The following is a 14,356-nucleotide window of genomic DNA, read 5'->3' on the forward strand; positions in this document are numbered from 1 at the left end:
CCAATCATTGTTTTTGTATTTTTTTTGTTTTGGGGGGGAGGGGGGTGGGGAGGCCAAGGCCAAGGCCACCTTATAGCTGAACTTGGCTCTGCCACTGCTTCAAAACACTCTCTCTTAAGTGTACACTCTAGGTGACAGGCCCGCTCACCTGCGGGACAAAAATAAAGGGACAAAACGGGACAAAACCATCCCAGCCGTTGAATCTTAATTCAGTTGATCAAACGGACAAAACGGCAAACTATTAAAACAAATTTTTTTTTAACCTATTATCCAATCCTGTTTAGTCTCAACCAAGACTCTACGTTCAGTCTTGGGTTCTTCCTCCTCCCTTGTCTCCACGTTCAGTCTTCAGTTCTTCCTCCTCCCTCGCCTCCCATATACCATTCTTGATTCATCCTCATCCTCATCATCATAAGATTGGCCTATCTTGAAGGTATTTTTCTTAGATTTTACTCTCTCGATTTTAGGGTTTTTTTTTTTTTTTTAATTTTTTCTCTTCAGTTTGGATGAATCATGGAGCCATCGTATTTTGTTTGATGATTTCATTTCTGGTGTTCTGATTTGATTGTCGAAATTTTGGTATTCTTTTGCAAGTATTGATTTTGCTGGGATATAGAGTTGGTCAAAAGAAATTGAAAAAAGGTCAATACTTTTTGTCCATGGAATGGATTGAATCATTGAATAGGAAGCCTCATTGACCCAAAAAGGTCAATACTTTTTGTCTTGGTTTCATTGTCTTAATTTTGATTTCATTCTCTATCTCACGGTCAAAGTTTCTGCTTTTTTTTTTCTTTTTTTAAAAATCTTTTTCAAGTAGGGCAATATGTTAATTCAGAGCACTAAAATCTCAAACGGTCAACATAGATTTGTTTAATGAGGAGCTCATGGCTTCACACAATTTTGTCGTCAAAATGCAATTGCATACATGAAGAGCTCAATTATAATATAAGTAAAATGCTTGAATTGAAATTGCGTTTAGAACTTGTGTATATTCTTTTGCATTATGATTATAACTTGTGATTGTGAATTGGGATGTCTGTTACATGTCACTGACCAAGTAACTGTAACTGGTCACGTAACTGACCATGTCACTGACCAAGTAACTGACCATGTCACTGACCAAGTAACTGTAATTGGCCATGTAACTAGTCACGTAACTGACCATGTAATTGACCATGTCACTGACCAAGTAACTGCCCATGTCACTGACCATGTCACTGACCAAGTAACTGCCCATGTCACTGACCAAGTAACTGGTCACCTGCCCATGTCACTGACCATGTCACTGACCAAGTAACTACCCATGTCACTGAAATTGTGTTTAGTTTTTAACTTCTTTTTTATTAGTGTTATGTCTTTGACTCTGTTATGGTGAAATTCTAATTATAGCTGTGTTTGTACAGGGTGTTTGTAATATAATGCTATAGCTTTATGATGGGTGAACCATCGTTACAAGAGACAAATGAGAATGCTGTTGTAGATGAACCAAAACTTCAGCTTGGTCAAGAATTCGAATCAATAGAGGAGGCCTATTACTTTTACAATGAGATATATGCAAAGACTATTGGTTTTAGTGTGAGAATGGGTTCAACTAAGAGAAGTAAGGTGACTGGAGAGATTACTTGGAAACAATTTTTATGTTCCAAGGAAGGAAAAACAGATGAGACTTATGAGAACTCAAGACGGCAACATTCATCGACCATGGAAGAAAGGAGGTGCGGAATAAAGCGTATGGGTTGTAAGGCAAGGTTGAACATCGTCTTTAACAAGGCAAGCAAAAATTGGTGTGTAAGTGACTTCGAGGAGGCTCATACACATGAACTTACAACCCCCAAAAGAGTACATTTATTACCATCACACCGCAAGCTTACAAAGGCAAAAAAGTGTCTTATGGAAAAGCTAAGTAGTGTTAATGTTCGAACAAGTCAGCAATTCAAAATAATGGAGACTGTGGCAGGTGGTATACAGAATGTTGGATGTATTCCCAGAGATTTGAGAAACTTTGAAAGAGATTCAAGGGAAGAAGTGAAGGGACATGATGCAACTATGCTACTTGAGTTCTTAGAGTCAGAAAAGGAAAAGAAGCCGTCTTGTTATTTTGAAGTTGACCGAGATGAAGAAAATAGGATGAATCGTTGCTTTCGGGCTGATCCTACCTCAAAAAGAGCATATTATTTCTTTAACGATGTTGTTGTGTTTGATACCACGTACAACACAAACAAATATCGCATGATCTTTGCTCCAATCACTGGCGTCAACCATCATGGCCAAACAATTGTATTTGGTTGTGGACTTCTAAGTGATGAGAAAACTGAGTCTTTTATTTGGTTACTGGAACAATGGTTGAAAGCTATGCCTAGTGGTCCACCGAAAGTTATAATTACTGATCAAGATCCAGCAATTGCAAAAGCCATTGCTCAAGTTCTTCCACTTACACTCCACCGTTTTTGTCTTTGGCATATCATGTTTAAATTTCGAGATAAGCTTGGTCCTGTGATTGCTCAAAGTTATTATGGACTCTTCAAAGCCAGTGTATATAACTCCAAGACTAAAGAAGAATTTGAAGCTAGTTGGAAGAATGCTGTGCAACAAAGTAGTCAAGAAAATCATGCGTGGTTGAACACAATGTATGAACTACGAAGTAAATGGGTCCCTGCATTTTGCAATCACATCTTTCATGCAGGTATGCAAAGTAGTCAAAGAGTTGAGAGTAACCATTCATTCTTCAAATCATTTGTTTCGGTGAATAATTCTTTATTGGATTTTGCTACAAGGATTAAAAGGGGACTTAGACAACAAAGGCATGAAGAACTGATTCGTGCTCATGTTGATAGTAATGAAATTCCAAAGACAAGGACTTACTATCCCATAGAAAAGCAAATGCGTGAGGTGTACACAAAAGAAATATTTTTGAGGTTCCAAGATGAGGTTGTCAAGAGTACTGCTTACTTGAAATGTGAAACTTTGAAGGAAGATGAAAATGAATGCGTGTATAATGTTTTAAGGGCTGCAGATGATGAACAAAGCTGGAAATTGCGACAAATAGTTCATGACAAAGTTTCTGGTTTTGCCAAGTGTAGTTGTGGAGGCTTTGAGGTTGAAGGAATTGCATGTAGGCATATCATTTTCTTTTTTCGAAGTATGAATATGGTACATTTGCCAATTGAATACATCTTGGATAGGTGGACAAAAAATGCAAAAGTTGGAAGAGTTTGGGATGATGATGGTGTCGAAGTGAAAGATGTGGGTGATAAGTCATTGATGATGAGATATATTCAATTATCTCAACTTTCACAAGGTGTAATTGATGAGGCGTCTCTTTCACAAGAAACAACAAAATATTTCACAGACGGACTCCATTCCCTTCACCTTGGTATTAAAGAACTTCTCTCAAATCTGGGTGTTGAGGAACTTCCATCCACAAAAAAAAAAAAAGAATACCTCAGGAAATACTCATTGAAGAACCATCTCAATCAAAGGCAAAAGGAAGTGGGAAGAGGTTGAAGTCATCCAAAGAAATTGCAATGAATAGGCAGAGAAACTGTGGAAAATGTGGTAAAACTGGGCACAACATAAAAACATGTGAGAAGCACAATGCTAATGGGTAATAACTTTATTTACTACTAACACTTGCTTTTATTTCTTGATGTGATCTATTTCATGCTTATTAATGTATCATTGATATTGTATATGAGCAGGTCAAGCATACAAATTAACCCCACTGAGCAATCAAATGAAGCACCACTTAGCATGTAAAGGATGAAGTTGATCTTTCTTCTGTTTTGTTTCAGCATAATCACAAGTTTTTTTATATGTAATGGATTGTAATATGCATCAGTTGGGTTGTCATTCAATGAATGTTTTTTCATTCATCCACTGCCCAGAACTTGTGTATATTCTTTTGCATTATGATTATAACTTGTGATTGTGAATTGGGATGTCTGTTACATGTCACTGACCAAGTAACTGTAACTGGTCACGTAACTGACCATGTCACTGACCAAGTAACTGTAACTGGCCATGTAACTAGTCACGTAACTGACCATGTCACTGACCAAGTAACTGCCCATGTCACTGACCATGTCACTGACCAAGTAACTGCCCATGTCACTGACCAAGTAACTGGTCACCTGTCCATGTCACTGACCATGTCACTGACCAAGTAACTGCCCATGTCACTGACCAAGTAACTGGTCACGTAACTGACCATGTAACTGACCAAGTAACTGCCCATGTCACTGACCAAGTAACTGGTCACGTAACTGACCATGTCACTGACCAAGTAACTGACCATGAGACTAAACGGGATTGGATAATAGGTTAAAAAAAAATTTGTTTTAATGGTTTGCCGTTTTGTCCGTTTGATCAACTGAATTAAGATCCAACGGCTGGGATGGTTTTGTCCCGTTTTGTCCCTTTATTTTCGTCCCGCAGGTGAGCGGGCCTGCTCTAGGTGAATAACAAAAACTTAAAAAAATTTTGTGGCCTGATAGTCTTCGTAAAAAAGAGACATTTGGAGATTAGTCTTCGCTTGTTTATGGACAACATCAACTTTTTAAATAAGATCGACAATGTTTTGTAGCTATTAAGGTTGTTTCCTATCTAGCAATCTCTCTAAGCATTTAAAATTTGTCTAGCTAATTGGTGCACTTGCTTTCACATATTCTCATATTTATAATCTTCTAATTCTCAGTTAACTGTTCATCGGCTTAGTAACAGTGCCAGCTCGAGCCGAGCCGGTTCTGTGGAAAGACAGTTTTGCCCTTCATTCTTTGCTTAATTGCGATCTGTTATTTGACCTAGGTATAAAAGGTGTTGGGGTCAGAGACGCGATTTTCTCTCTCTCTTCGTTCATTCTCTTTGTTTTTGCTTCACTTCTGCGTTCTTGGGTGAGATTTAGGGAGAACAGGTTGTGCATGTCGTCGTCCTGTTTGTTTTTCTTCCATTGAGAGTTTGTTTGTTCCTTGCATGTGATTGATTTGGCGATTTGGTTTTTCTGATGAGCTTTATGTTTTCATTCGTTCTTAGGAAGGAGAGGGATGATGAGGTTTGGATTTTGTTAGATCGAAAAGGTGTTGGGGGTGATTAGGGCGATCTTCTCTGTTTCTTTCTGTGTTCGTTCTTGGTTGGGCTTTTCGTATCTAGAGGTATGCAGTTGTTGGGTGATGGGTTCTGCATGTTGTTGTTTTGTGTATTGTTGTTCGGTTTGATGCTTATTTGGTGGGTTTTTGTGAGATACTGTTTGTTATGTGTCTAATTTGATGTTTTCTTGACAGATTCTTCGGTGTGTGATTGATTTGAAACACCAATCAGCAAGCTTTTCGGATCAAAAACAAAGAATCCAAAACAAACCCAGACCAGTGCGTGCGTAATTGAGCTCATTTGGTGAAATCGGAATATCTGATTGAGCATCCATTTCATCAAATCGGAGGATCCAATTGAGCAATCAGATAACTCTGATATATTGAGGTTTAGGTAAGCTTCTTATTTGGTCGATTGGTCTAACATTCTGGTTTTGAATTTTGGGTGCGATTGATTGGATTTTGTATTTCGGTGCATGCAATTTTGGGTAGTGCGTATGACTGCGGTTTTGTGGGTGATAGAGATTTTTTCTGTGCTCTCTCACTTGAAATCAAGCTCATATTGCAAGTTTGCTGGGTTTTCCTTCACGTCTGCTTATTATTATATAGTTGAAAAGTACAAAAGGATTATGTAAATGGAAGGAAGAAGACACAAAACAGTATAGCTAGATATTCTAACATTGATATTACATCCCAACTTAGTTATTTGAAATTTGGAAGTTAAATGATATGAAGTGATATGGCATTATTTCTTAATGTGATCTTATGGTTCATTTCAGTGTTGTCAACTTCTTTAGGATGTACTTTATTCTTCAGGGGAACTGAAAACCATGTATGTTTGAATACCCTTTGTCTCATTGTGATTTTCAATCTCTTGAACTCATGGCTGACACAATGTTTGGATTTTGGATCTGGAATTGGGATTTTTGTAGGCTTTGTATTCATAGATGGGGAGATACCTTTATTTCTTAGCGTGTTTACAATTTAACAACTAAACATCAAGTTTTTTGAATAGAACTAGAGCACAGATCATAATAGTCAAGCTAAACATTTTCCTTTGTGTGATGTTACTTGCCTTTAGTTAATTTACTGTGAATGTTTATATATTGCCATCATTCATCTCTTATTTACATTAAATGAATAACCTTTTAACTGGTTTCAGCGATTATTATGATTTACTAAACATGTATTCCTTTTGCTATACTAATTTTTGGTGGATTGTCCTATTTGCAAAGAGAGACGGCAGCAGCTCAGCACATTTTATACCAAGCTTTAAACAAAAATTGAAGCTTTAAACATTTAAATTCACTATTTCCTTCCATTTTTGTTCGCATGTGATTGTTTGACAGAGTAAAAGCCTCACCTTTCAACATATCTGATAGCTGTAGAGGTAAATGATCTACATCCTTACTTCATCCATAGTTACAAATTTTTAGTTTTAAATTTGTAGACTTGGAAATATTTTCCTTCCATTTCTCCTATGTATCCAAAGTGCAAACTTCAAATCTAAGAAGTCAAAGATTCCTTGCACTACAAATGTGTATTTCCATTAAGAATTTCATGTGCATGTAAGACTTCTGTTAATTATGAAGAATCTCTATCTTATATATTTTAGAAGATTCTCCATATTTACTAGATAAGTTTGTGCTGATCGCTGCATAACTGTTGCAAAAAAGGTCTTTGCTTTGATGTGATCGTTGGTCAAGGGTATGCAATATGTTCCTTATATATTCACTCTAAAGTTAGCATGTTGTAGCAGTTATTGCAGTATGTCTTTTGAAGCTTCGACTCCATACTGTTCAGAAAAGAAAGAAAGATAAAAGGGAACTAGGTACATATGCATGTTCACAAGAAAGGAAATCGCATCATATTGCAATTTCTACCCCATCAATATATTTGTTCATCTAATTTAAATTAAGCATAGTATACCTATGAATTCCATGACCAGAACACAATACGTCCAAATAACAGCTTACCACACAAATCACAAGAAAGGATACCTTATAATTATTATTCCTTCTGTTTTTTTGTTTTTGAGGATCACTTTATCAGCCAAGTGATTTTGGTTTTTCCATTATGAATAGCTGAGGTTTATTAATACTATTATGATCGTTTTTAAACTTATCTTCTCTAGCCGATTCATTTTGGTATGTTGGGTCTACACATGCTTCATAGCCTACAGTTAATATAAAGCAGCAGTTTTTTTATGGGACCTAGATCTCATTACTTCTATATAAAATTTTTGTATTAGTTTTAATCAGAGATTCATTGCTTTTTCTTTGGTATTCATAGTCGTATTATTGTTTTTCTTTTAGTTCATTTTGTAGCTCATGCAGCAGATTAAGGAACATCTAGAGTAACAACTTAACAAGAGCAAGAAATCTCTGATTGCACACCCACTTCCCAGACCAGGTCACTATAGATTGAGCATGAGTTACATTATTTGACTATTAAGCATTGCAAATTTAAGTTAGTTTTTACATTTCTATTTTAAATGCAGTGAATGCATATTTCTTTGGTGGCTTGGTTGGTTCTGATGAAACAAAAAGATTTTTAGGTGAATAGTGCAGGCAAGGGGAGGAAAATCAATTGATGACAAACAAAGATTCAAGTGCAGATGCTAGGCATATGATTGTTGAGGTATCTGATGAAAAGATGTTATATCAAAGTTTGGAGACTGAGGTTTGGGATCGAAGGCAGACTTGGCCCCTTGGATAAGAAACAGGGGGCTGGAGTTGCAGTCACAAAATATAAAGTTTAGTGAGAATCTTGTTGTTGCTAAAGCAAAGTTTGCAGCCTTAACTACTCCTCAACTGGTAGAGGCTTGAGCTTTCATTTCATGGGTCTGTAATTGTTTTGGATGAAAAAGGAACACAGCGACGACGAGGCAAGCCCCACCTACCCAGAAACACAGATCTTCCTGCTGAAAAGATCTGTAAGTGTAATATCAGGAGCTAACATTACCAATTCTGCTCAGTACTAATATGCCTCTTAGTGTTGACTCATATAGAACAACACATTTGAATTGACTTATTCATGCTAACTACTCATTTGTACAGTTATAGAATGCATGCTGTGATTAAAGATCCAAACAATGGGCCATAGTCCACCTTAGAGGAAAAGCAGCCGAACGATTGTTTGGACTAACTTGCAAAGAACTCATGAACAAATACCCTATGCAACACGTGAAACACTGCCACGAGAAATACTGCAAACCAAGGGGCAGATCCACATCTTTCAGATCCAAATCAGTGAAACAAATGAGTTCATAATCAGAGGAATCTTCCCAGACACAAATTCCTTTCCACAGCAAACAGAACATCAGTCAACCACTTCCACACCAGCTCATCCATTGCATGACAAGAAAAGATTTCCAGATAAAAGCAGGAGAGAATTGTTTGGCATTGACACAGGAAAAAAACCCTGCAGGAAAATTTTAATAATGTTATTTGGTTGTGTTAGTTGGTTTCTGGGATTCTTATTCTTCATTTTCATATTTATAGTTCATGATTTCATGTTGATGTGAATGTTAGTGATCAAATTTAACTATCTCTTTTTTAATTTCTTACTTTCACAGTGACAAAGAAGCCAGTATTGAATCAGCAACATCATCTACAGAAATCATTAGCAAAGAAAAAATGAACTGAAGTGTCACAACATTTTTTGTGTAAATAGAACAGGAGGAAGCAACTTTTTGGACAACCTCCAGTACTGGTCATCACTAGGCTAACAACATCTCAGCATGCATATATGCTAATGGACATCATCACTTATTTTTGGCAACCGGATTAGGCATTTGTTGTAACTAAGTTAGCCTATAAGTAGGACATCTTATTTTCGGCAAGCTGTTTTGACAGCAACTGTAATCTATTTTTGAACACTGAATTTCAGTAAAACATGATGTATGTTAGTTCTTAACGAGATGCTCTATCTTCCTAAACTTTCAGATTTCATTCGAAAACCCGCAGCAACGTGCGGGCATCCATGCTAGTATTTACTACTCTAGGCCTTGAAACGCTTTGGAAGACTAGCAAACTGTCGTGATACAAAGTCTTCTATTGTTGAATAATATGTCTAACAAGCTTGCTTACGTTCTTATAATTTGTATAGAAGGATCAGCGATGAGTTCTTGGAAGTGATTGCCCATAATGCCTTAAATCTACTGTCACCGAAAAACTAATATTAATTAAACAAAATTCATCTATATTTTATAACTCATTTATATATGAATGTAAAAAATCGAGCAATTGGAAGATGAATTAGTGTCTATAAAACAAAATGCTTTCAAATTACCCATTTTGTATATTATTCTTCTTTTGTTGGAAGATGTTCCAAATTCAATTTACTTTTTTAATCAAGGAAATAACTTTATAGATAGAAATTCAATAGAGTTTGGTTACAATCATATTGTAACACATCCAGATAGCATTTGTGGAGTGTTATAAAATTTCTAGAAATTTGTGTTAGCCTAAGGCCAGAGTGACCATTACATACATTTCCGTTACCATCTACAGACAAAACAAGAAGATGTGGTAGTACCCACGGTGGTACATAGAGATAGGTCAACTTATTTGACGTTTCATGCTCCGCAATTACAGAATAGCTTGAATCCTCCTAAACCCTAAACTTATGCCAAACATGCTCGGATTCTGTTTGAGTAAACCTCCAGGATCCCAAATACGATACCCTAGAGAGTTAGAGCCCATCAATTTGGCCCATGAAAGAGCCCGAGTCCAACATAGATCCCATAGTTGAGTCCACTTCCAAGCCCCTATCCAATTAGGTGCCAAAACTGTGTTATGTTTGGGCACCCATAGTGGTTTGGGTCTTAACACAGACTTGGGCCCCAAAACTAATTTGGACACCCAACCACAAAAGGATACCCAATCTGCAGTATCACCGGCAGTGTCTATCTCCGTCGTTACCCCATGGCCACACGATCGTGGGCTGCCTCAACGCTCCACCCCGTGATCTGCCTCACAACCTCAGGCAGCAAATTCATAGCAAGACCAGCCTGCCCTTTCATTGTTGATGTCTTCAATCGCATCACTGCCCCTACATGACGTTGTACACCGCTTGTCGATACCTTGCTCGCAGTTGACGCATGATACCGCATTGCCTCAGTCATCAAGCCAGCGCATACAAATCCAGCCAGATCTCCATGACCGGACCTGGGAGACTTCAAACAAATTCAATTTACTTAGAATTTAGTAGGAAACAGAATATTATTTTAGGAATAATATTATGTTTATTAGCTTATTTAGAGAATCAGGTCTGTCTTCAAGAATTAGTCCACACATTTGTCCAAAAAATAAATAAATAAATAAATAAATAAAAGAATTAGTCCACACGCCCAAAAAAGGCAGCTGTTTCAAAAAGAGTAAGAAAGCTAGTCTTTCCCAGACTTCAATGGATGGCAGATTGCAAGCAAATTTTACAGAGAAATGATAAATGAGTCAAATATATATTGGATTCATGTTAAGAAGGATTAGGGTTTCCAACCCTGTATACAAATAATTGTTAAGGACCTTGAGAATATTGGTGGCGCTTCCAATTCAATTCTTTTTGATCTCTCAAATTCCCAAACAAGTTCTGGACAATGGGTCGCTGCCGTTTCAACAGGCTATCGTTCCGATACAGCGCTTACCTACATGTAATAAACTGTTATTATTATTATTATTATTATTATTTTCACAATGTTATTCTTTGTTAAATTGATGTTGTTATTGATCTTATTTGACAATTCAAAAAATATTTTCTCAAGGTAATCTGTTTTACTCTCACATTCGAATACTAGATAACACAATCTTGCATTATTATCACCTCTGCTTATGTAGGAGAACAGAATCGATCATTTAGAATTTGGAGAATTAAAGAAGTTTATGATTTTTGCAATCCATTTTTCATCATTTCTATGTGCATTTGCACTTTCATTTTGTATTTTTTTAATTTCATACATATGCTAATCTAGTTATTATTGCACAACATTTTCACTCATCACTATGTGAGTGTGTAGAAGATAGGAGTGAAAATCACTCTGAAAAAAAAAATTTAAAAAAATAAACACCTAAGAATTTTGTTTCATAAAAATGACACATGCATTCTCAACGAATTCTTAACATGCACGTAACAAACATTTATTTACAAATATTATTTTCATGTACGTATCTATGTAAAGTTATTTATTGAAAGTTCTTCTTAGAATAAAGAGTGCTATTTCCTTAGATGTAATGATTAAGATAATCCCTCTTTTAATTACAAACTAGAATGGAGCCGGCCATTTGGCTATAATAAAAAGAAATTTCTATAACAAGAGAAATTCTTTATTCTTCAACATCACAAATATAATAAACATGATTTGGCACTTAATTGAAGAATTGCACATGGAATACATTTAGACATTTGCACACTTATACTAGTATCAGTATGAATGTCGTAATTTCCACTTCAATCATTTTCCATTGGAACAAAAAAAAGAGAAGGCTTCTCCGCCCAAAAACGCGACCTTTTCAGATGCCAACTCTGTGCCTCGCCAAAGAGACGCAACGCAACACCAAGAATCGAATCAAAAGTGATTTGATTGATTTTTCTTCCATAACCTCGCCAAACACTTACACACCTTCTCTTCCCCCCTCCTGATCCAACGCTCCAGAAAAACCACACCATCTGAGCCGTCGGTTTGCAGCGCCATTCGCCCTCCTCTTGTCACTTTGTGTGTGAAGTATGGTGGTCATGAGATTCATGACTCCGCCAAATCATTAAACAAGAGAAAGCTAATGCGTTTATCACACACACCACATTTAACTACAAATGGTATGTTCTGTAATTTGTCGTTTTTTTCTTCTTTCTCTTGCATAGAAATCACTCTTCTGTTTTGGTTGCTGATAATTCTTATGTTACTCTTTCAACTTCTTTAATTCAAACCCTCTCTCTCTCTCTGAAACGTTATTGGAAATGCTGGCTGTGGAAACTATCTAGAATTTCTTTGTGACTTTTCTGGGGTCGAATTTGAAACAGGAGGAGGAGATGTTGGTGCCTTCATGGCTCGAGTCATTGTTATCCACAGCCTTCTTCTCCATCTGCCCAGCACACAGAGATGCCCCGAGAAGCGAATGCAACATGTACTGCCTGGATTGCCACAACGGGGCGTTTTGCTTTTACTGCAGATCATCAAGGCACAAAGATCACCAAGTAATTCAGGTGGGTGGATGTAATGTAATTCATTGTCATTGAAAATAGACTTTTCTGTTTCATTTTCTCATTTGGGTCTGTAATTTTATTGGCAATGCAGATCAGACGGTCGTCGTATCACGACGTTGTTAGGGTGAATGAAATTCAGAAGGTTTTGGATATCACTGGAGTTCAGACGTATGTGATAAACAGTGCGAGAGTGCTGTTCTTGAATGAGAGGCCTCAGCCCAAAACTGCTGTCAAAGGGAGCTCACATATCTGTGAAATCTGTGGGAGGAGTCTCTTGGACCCTTTTCGGTTTTGTTCATTGGGATGCAAGGTTAGCTAGCTCTAACAATTAGTTCTCTCTTCTCCCGTTCTAAGTTTTTCTTTTTGGTCGAATGTTAGTTCCACCACTCTGTAATTGTTGCCTGTCATTCATATCTGGAAGTCATGGAGACCAAGAAAATGTGCATCAAAATACTAATGTAACTGGCCGTTCCATATTTTGGTTAATGAGTATAATGTTCCCGTCTGAGTTCTCATTTTGGCAATTCCGACCAAACATCTATTTTAAGAAAAATCCACATAATCGATAGTTTCATGTATCGTGAGTCTTGAAACATTAGCGGTAGTTCGTGTACAATGTTGTATGATGGAACTGTTTTTCAACAAAGACCGTGTGCATCAAATCTAAATGCATTTGGTATATATTGCCATAATTGGGCAATGGGAATAATATGTTTCTCAATTTGGTGATTTAGAGAATGTGTTCTAAGACAAATCCATACTAATCTAAGAGTTTGACAATATAACATTTGAATATGATAACCAGTCTAGAGTACAATGTCATTCGACAATGACTAACTAAATTTTTCTTGAAATGTCTTAATGTGCAATCTATTAAAGTTTCTTGCATTGAACATTAGCTTGTAGGACTAAAGAAGAATGGGGATGCGAGCTTTATCTTCAGCGCGAAGAATGGGGATGCGAGCTTTATCTTGAAGACTGGTGAAGAGAATGAGGAGGGAAGAAGGGAAGGGATAGCAATAAGGTTGCTATCAAAAGAAAGAGATCATCAAGAGCAATTTCCTAGTGAAGCAACAATGCAACATCCACAAGAAGAACAAGACATGTACCAAAGCACTCCTCCTCCACCCCAATATTCAAGATCAAGAAGAAGAAAGGGCATTCCTCATAGGGCACCTTTAGGGCCCTAAAGTACAAGTACTAAACAACTAATCATGATGATCCCTATATCTATCTAGCTATCTCCCTAGAATTTGGTCTCAGCCAGCTCATTTCTCTCAACACCCATGTGGATTTTATGTGTCTAAACATGGGGAAGAAGCTGTCTTTATGGGGTTCTAAAGGGGATTTTTAAGTTGGGAATTTTTAATTGGCTTTGGGTTGGCTTTTGGGTGCAATAATGCTGCATTAATATTTGAAACATGCAAGGTGTAAATGGCATCCAGATACACATGAACGGTTTTATATATTTTCTATTAAAGAAACCACAGCTCAGTTTATTTGTTTTAGGCCTCTGATTGCCTAAATTAGGGAAGTTGATTAATGAAAATGTGAAATCATATTGTTTTTTTAATATTTTTTTTATAAGAAATACATGTAATATTGTATATGACTATGTATCTGGATTGCACTCCCCGGAATAATAATTGGTATACATGCCATACCAGTTACACAGTTTCAATCTAGTATATATAAACTGTAGAGTGCTTAGTTGGTAACCTAAAGTAAGATTCTGCCAACCCTAAGCTGCTCTAAAATTAAATTGTAGTTGTCCCAAACACTTGGACCATCTAAAATTAATTATACCAAAAAACAGCTTCTATGCATGCAAGCTGTTGCATTGCTTTACCATGATTCTTGTTCCCGCACTACACATTTTCATGTACACTTATTATATATGTCGGAGAGATTCTTAGGTAGGCCAGGCGTGCCATGTACGTGGCAGTACATCCAGTCAATTAGTGCTTATGCAGGGGGGTGTTGTAGGTATTTCATTTAATTTAAACATGGGTAGTTTCGGAATACAATTAAAAAATAGAGAAGTGTGATTAGCTGGGTGTACCACGTGGCTGGTA

The 14,356-nt window shown here is 36.8% G+C and overlaps 1 protein-coding gene and 1 long non-coding RNA gene across 3 annotated transcripts; both read left to right on the plus strand.

Annotated features, from left to right (window-relative positions):
- The first annotated feature begins 4,860 nt into the window (after positions 1–4,860).
- LOC112166803 lies at positions 4,861–8,282 on the plus strand. 2 transcript variants are annotated; one of them, XR_005799280.1, is made up of 5 exons: positions 4,861–5,147; positions 5,277–6,471; positions 7,397–7,493; positions 7,582–8,016; positions 8,141–8,282. It is a non-coding gene; the product is annotated as an uncharacterized LOC112166803 (long non-coding RNA). The 2 variants fall into 2 exon arrangements; XR_005799279.1 differs by having other exon boundaries at positions 7,397–8,016.
- A 3,274-nt stretch (positions 8,283–11,556) lies between these two features.
- On the plus strand, positions 11,557–13,852 carry LOC112167619 (protein RGF1 INDUCIBLE TRANSCRIPTION FACTOR 1). Its single transcript, XM_024304661.2, has 4 exons — positions 11,557–11,894; positions 12,099–12,281; positions 12,373–12,591; positions 13,181–13,852. The coding sequence occupies exons 1-4, from the start codon at positions 11,892–11,894 to the stop codon at positions 13,469–13,471; spliced, it is 696 nt and encodes a 231-aa protein (XP_024160429.1). The 5' UTR covers positions 11,557–11,891; the 3' UTR covers positions 13,472–13,852.
- Positions 13,853–14,356: the final 504 nt, after the last annotated feature.

This window comes from Rosa chinensis, chromosome 5 (genome assembly GCF_002994745.2).
Source record: "Rosa chinensis cultivar Old Blush chromosome 5, RchiOBHm-V2, whole genome shotgun sequence".
In the NCBI taxonomy this organism is placed as follows: domain Eukaryota; kingdom Viridiplantae; phylum Streptophyta; class Magnoliopsida; order Rosales; family Rosaceae; genus Rosa; species Rosa chinensis.

Bases quoted from the DNA above. Each gene is read 5' to 3' on its own strand.
- LOC112167619 (XM_024304661.2), top strand. The intron at 12,282-12,372 runs GTGGGTGGATGT...TTGGCAATGCAG, and splicing joins AAGATCACCAAGTAATTCAG to ATCAGACGGTCGTCGTATCA. The intron at 12,592-13,180 runs GTTAGCTAGCTC...ATTGAACATTAG, and splicing joins TTTGTTCATTGGGATGCAAG to CTTGTAGGACTAAAGAAGAA.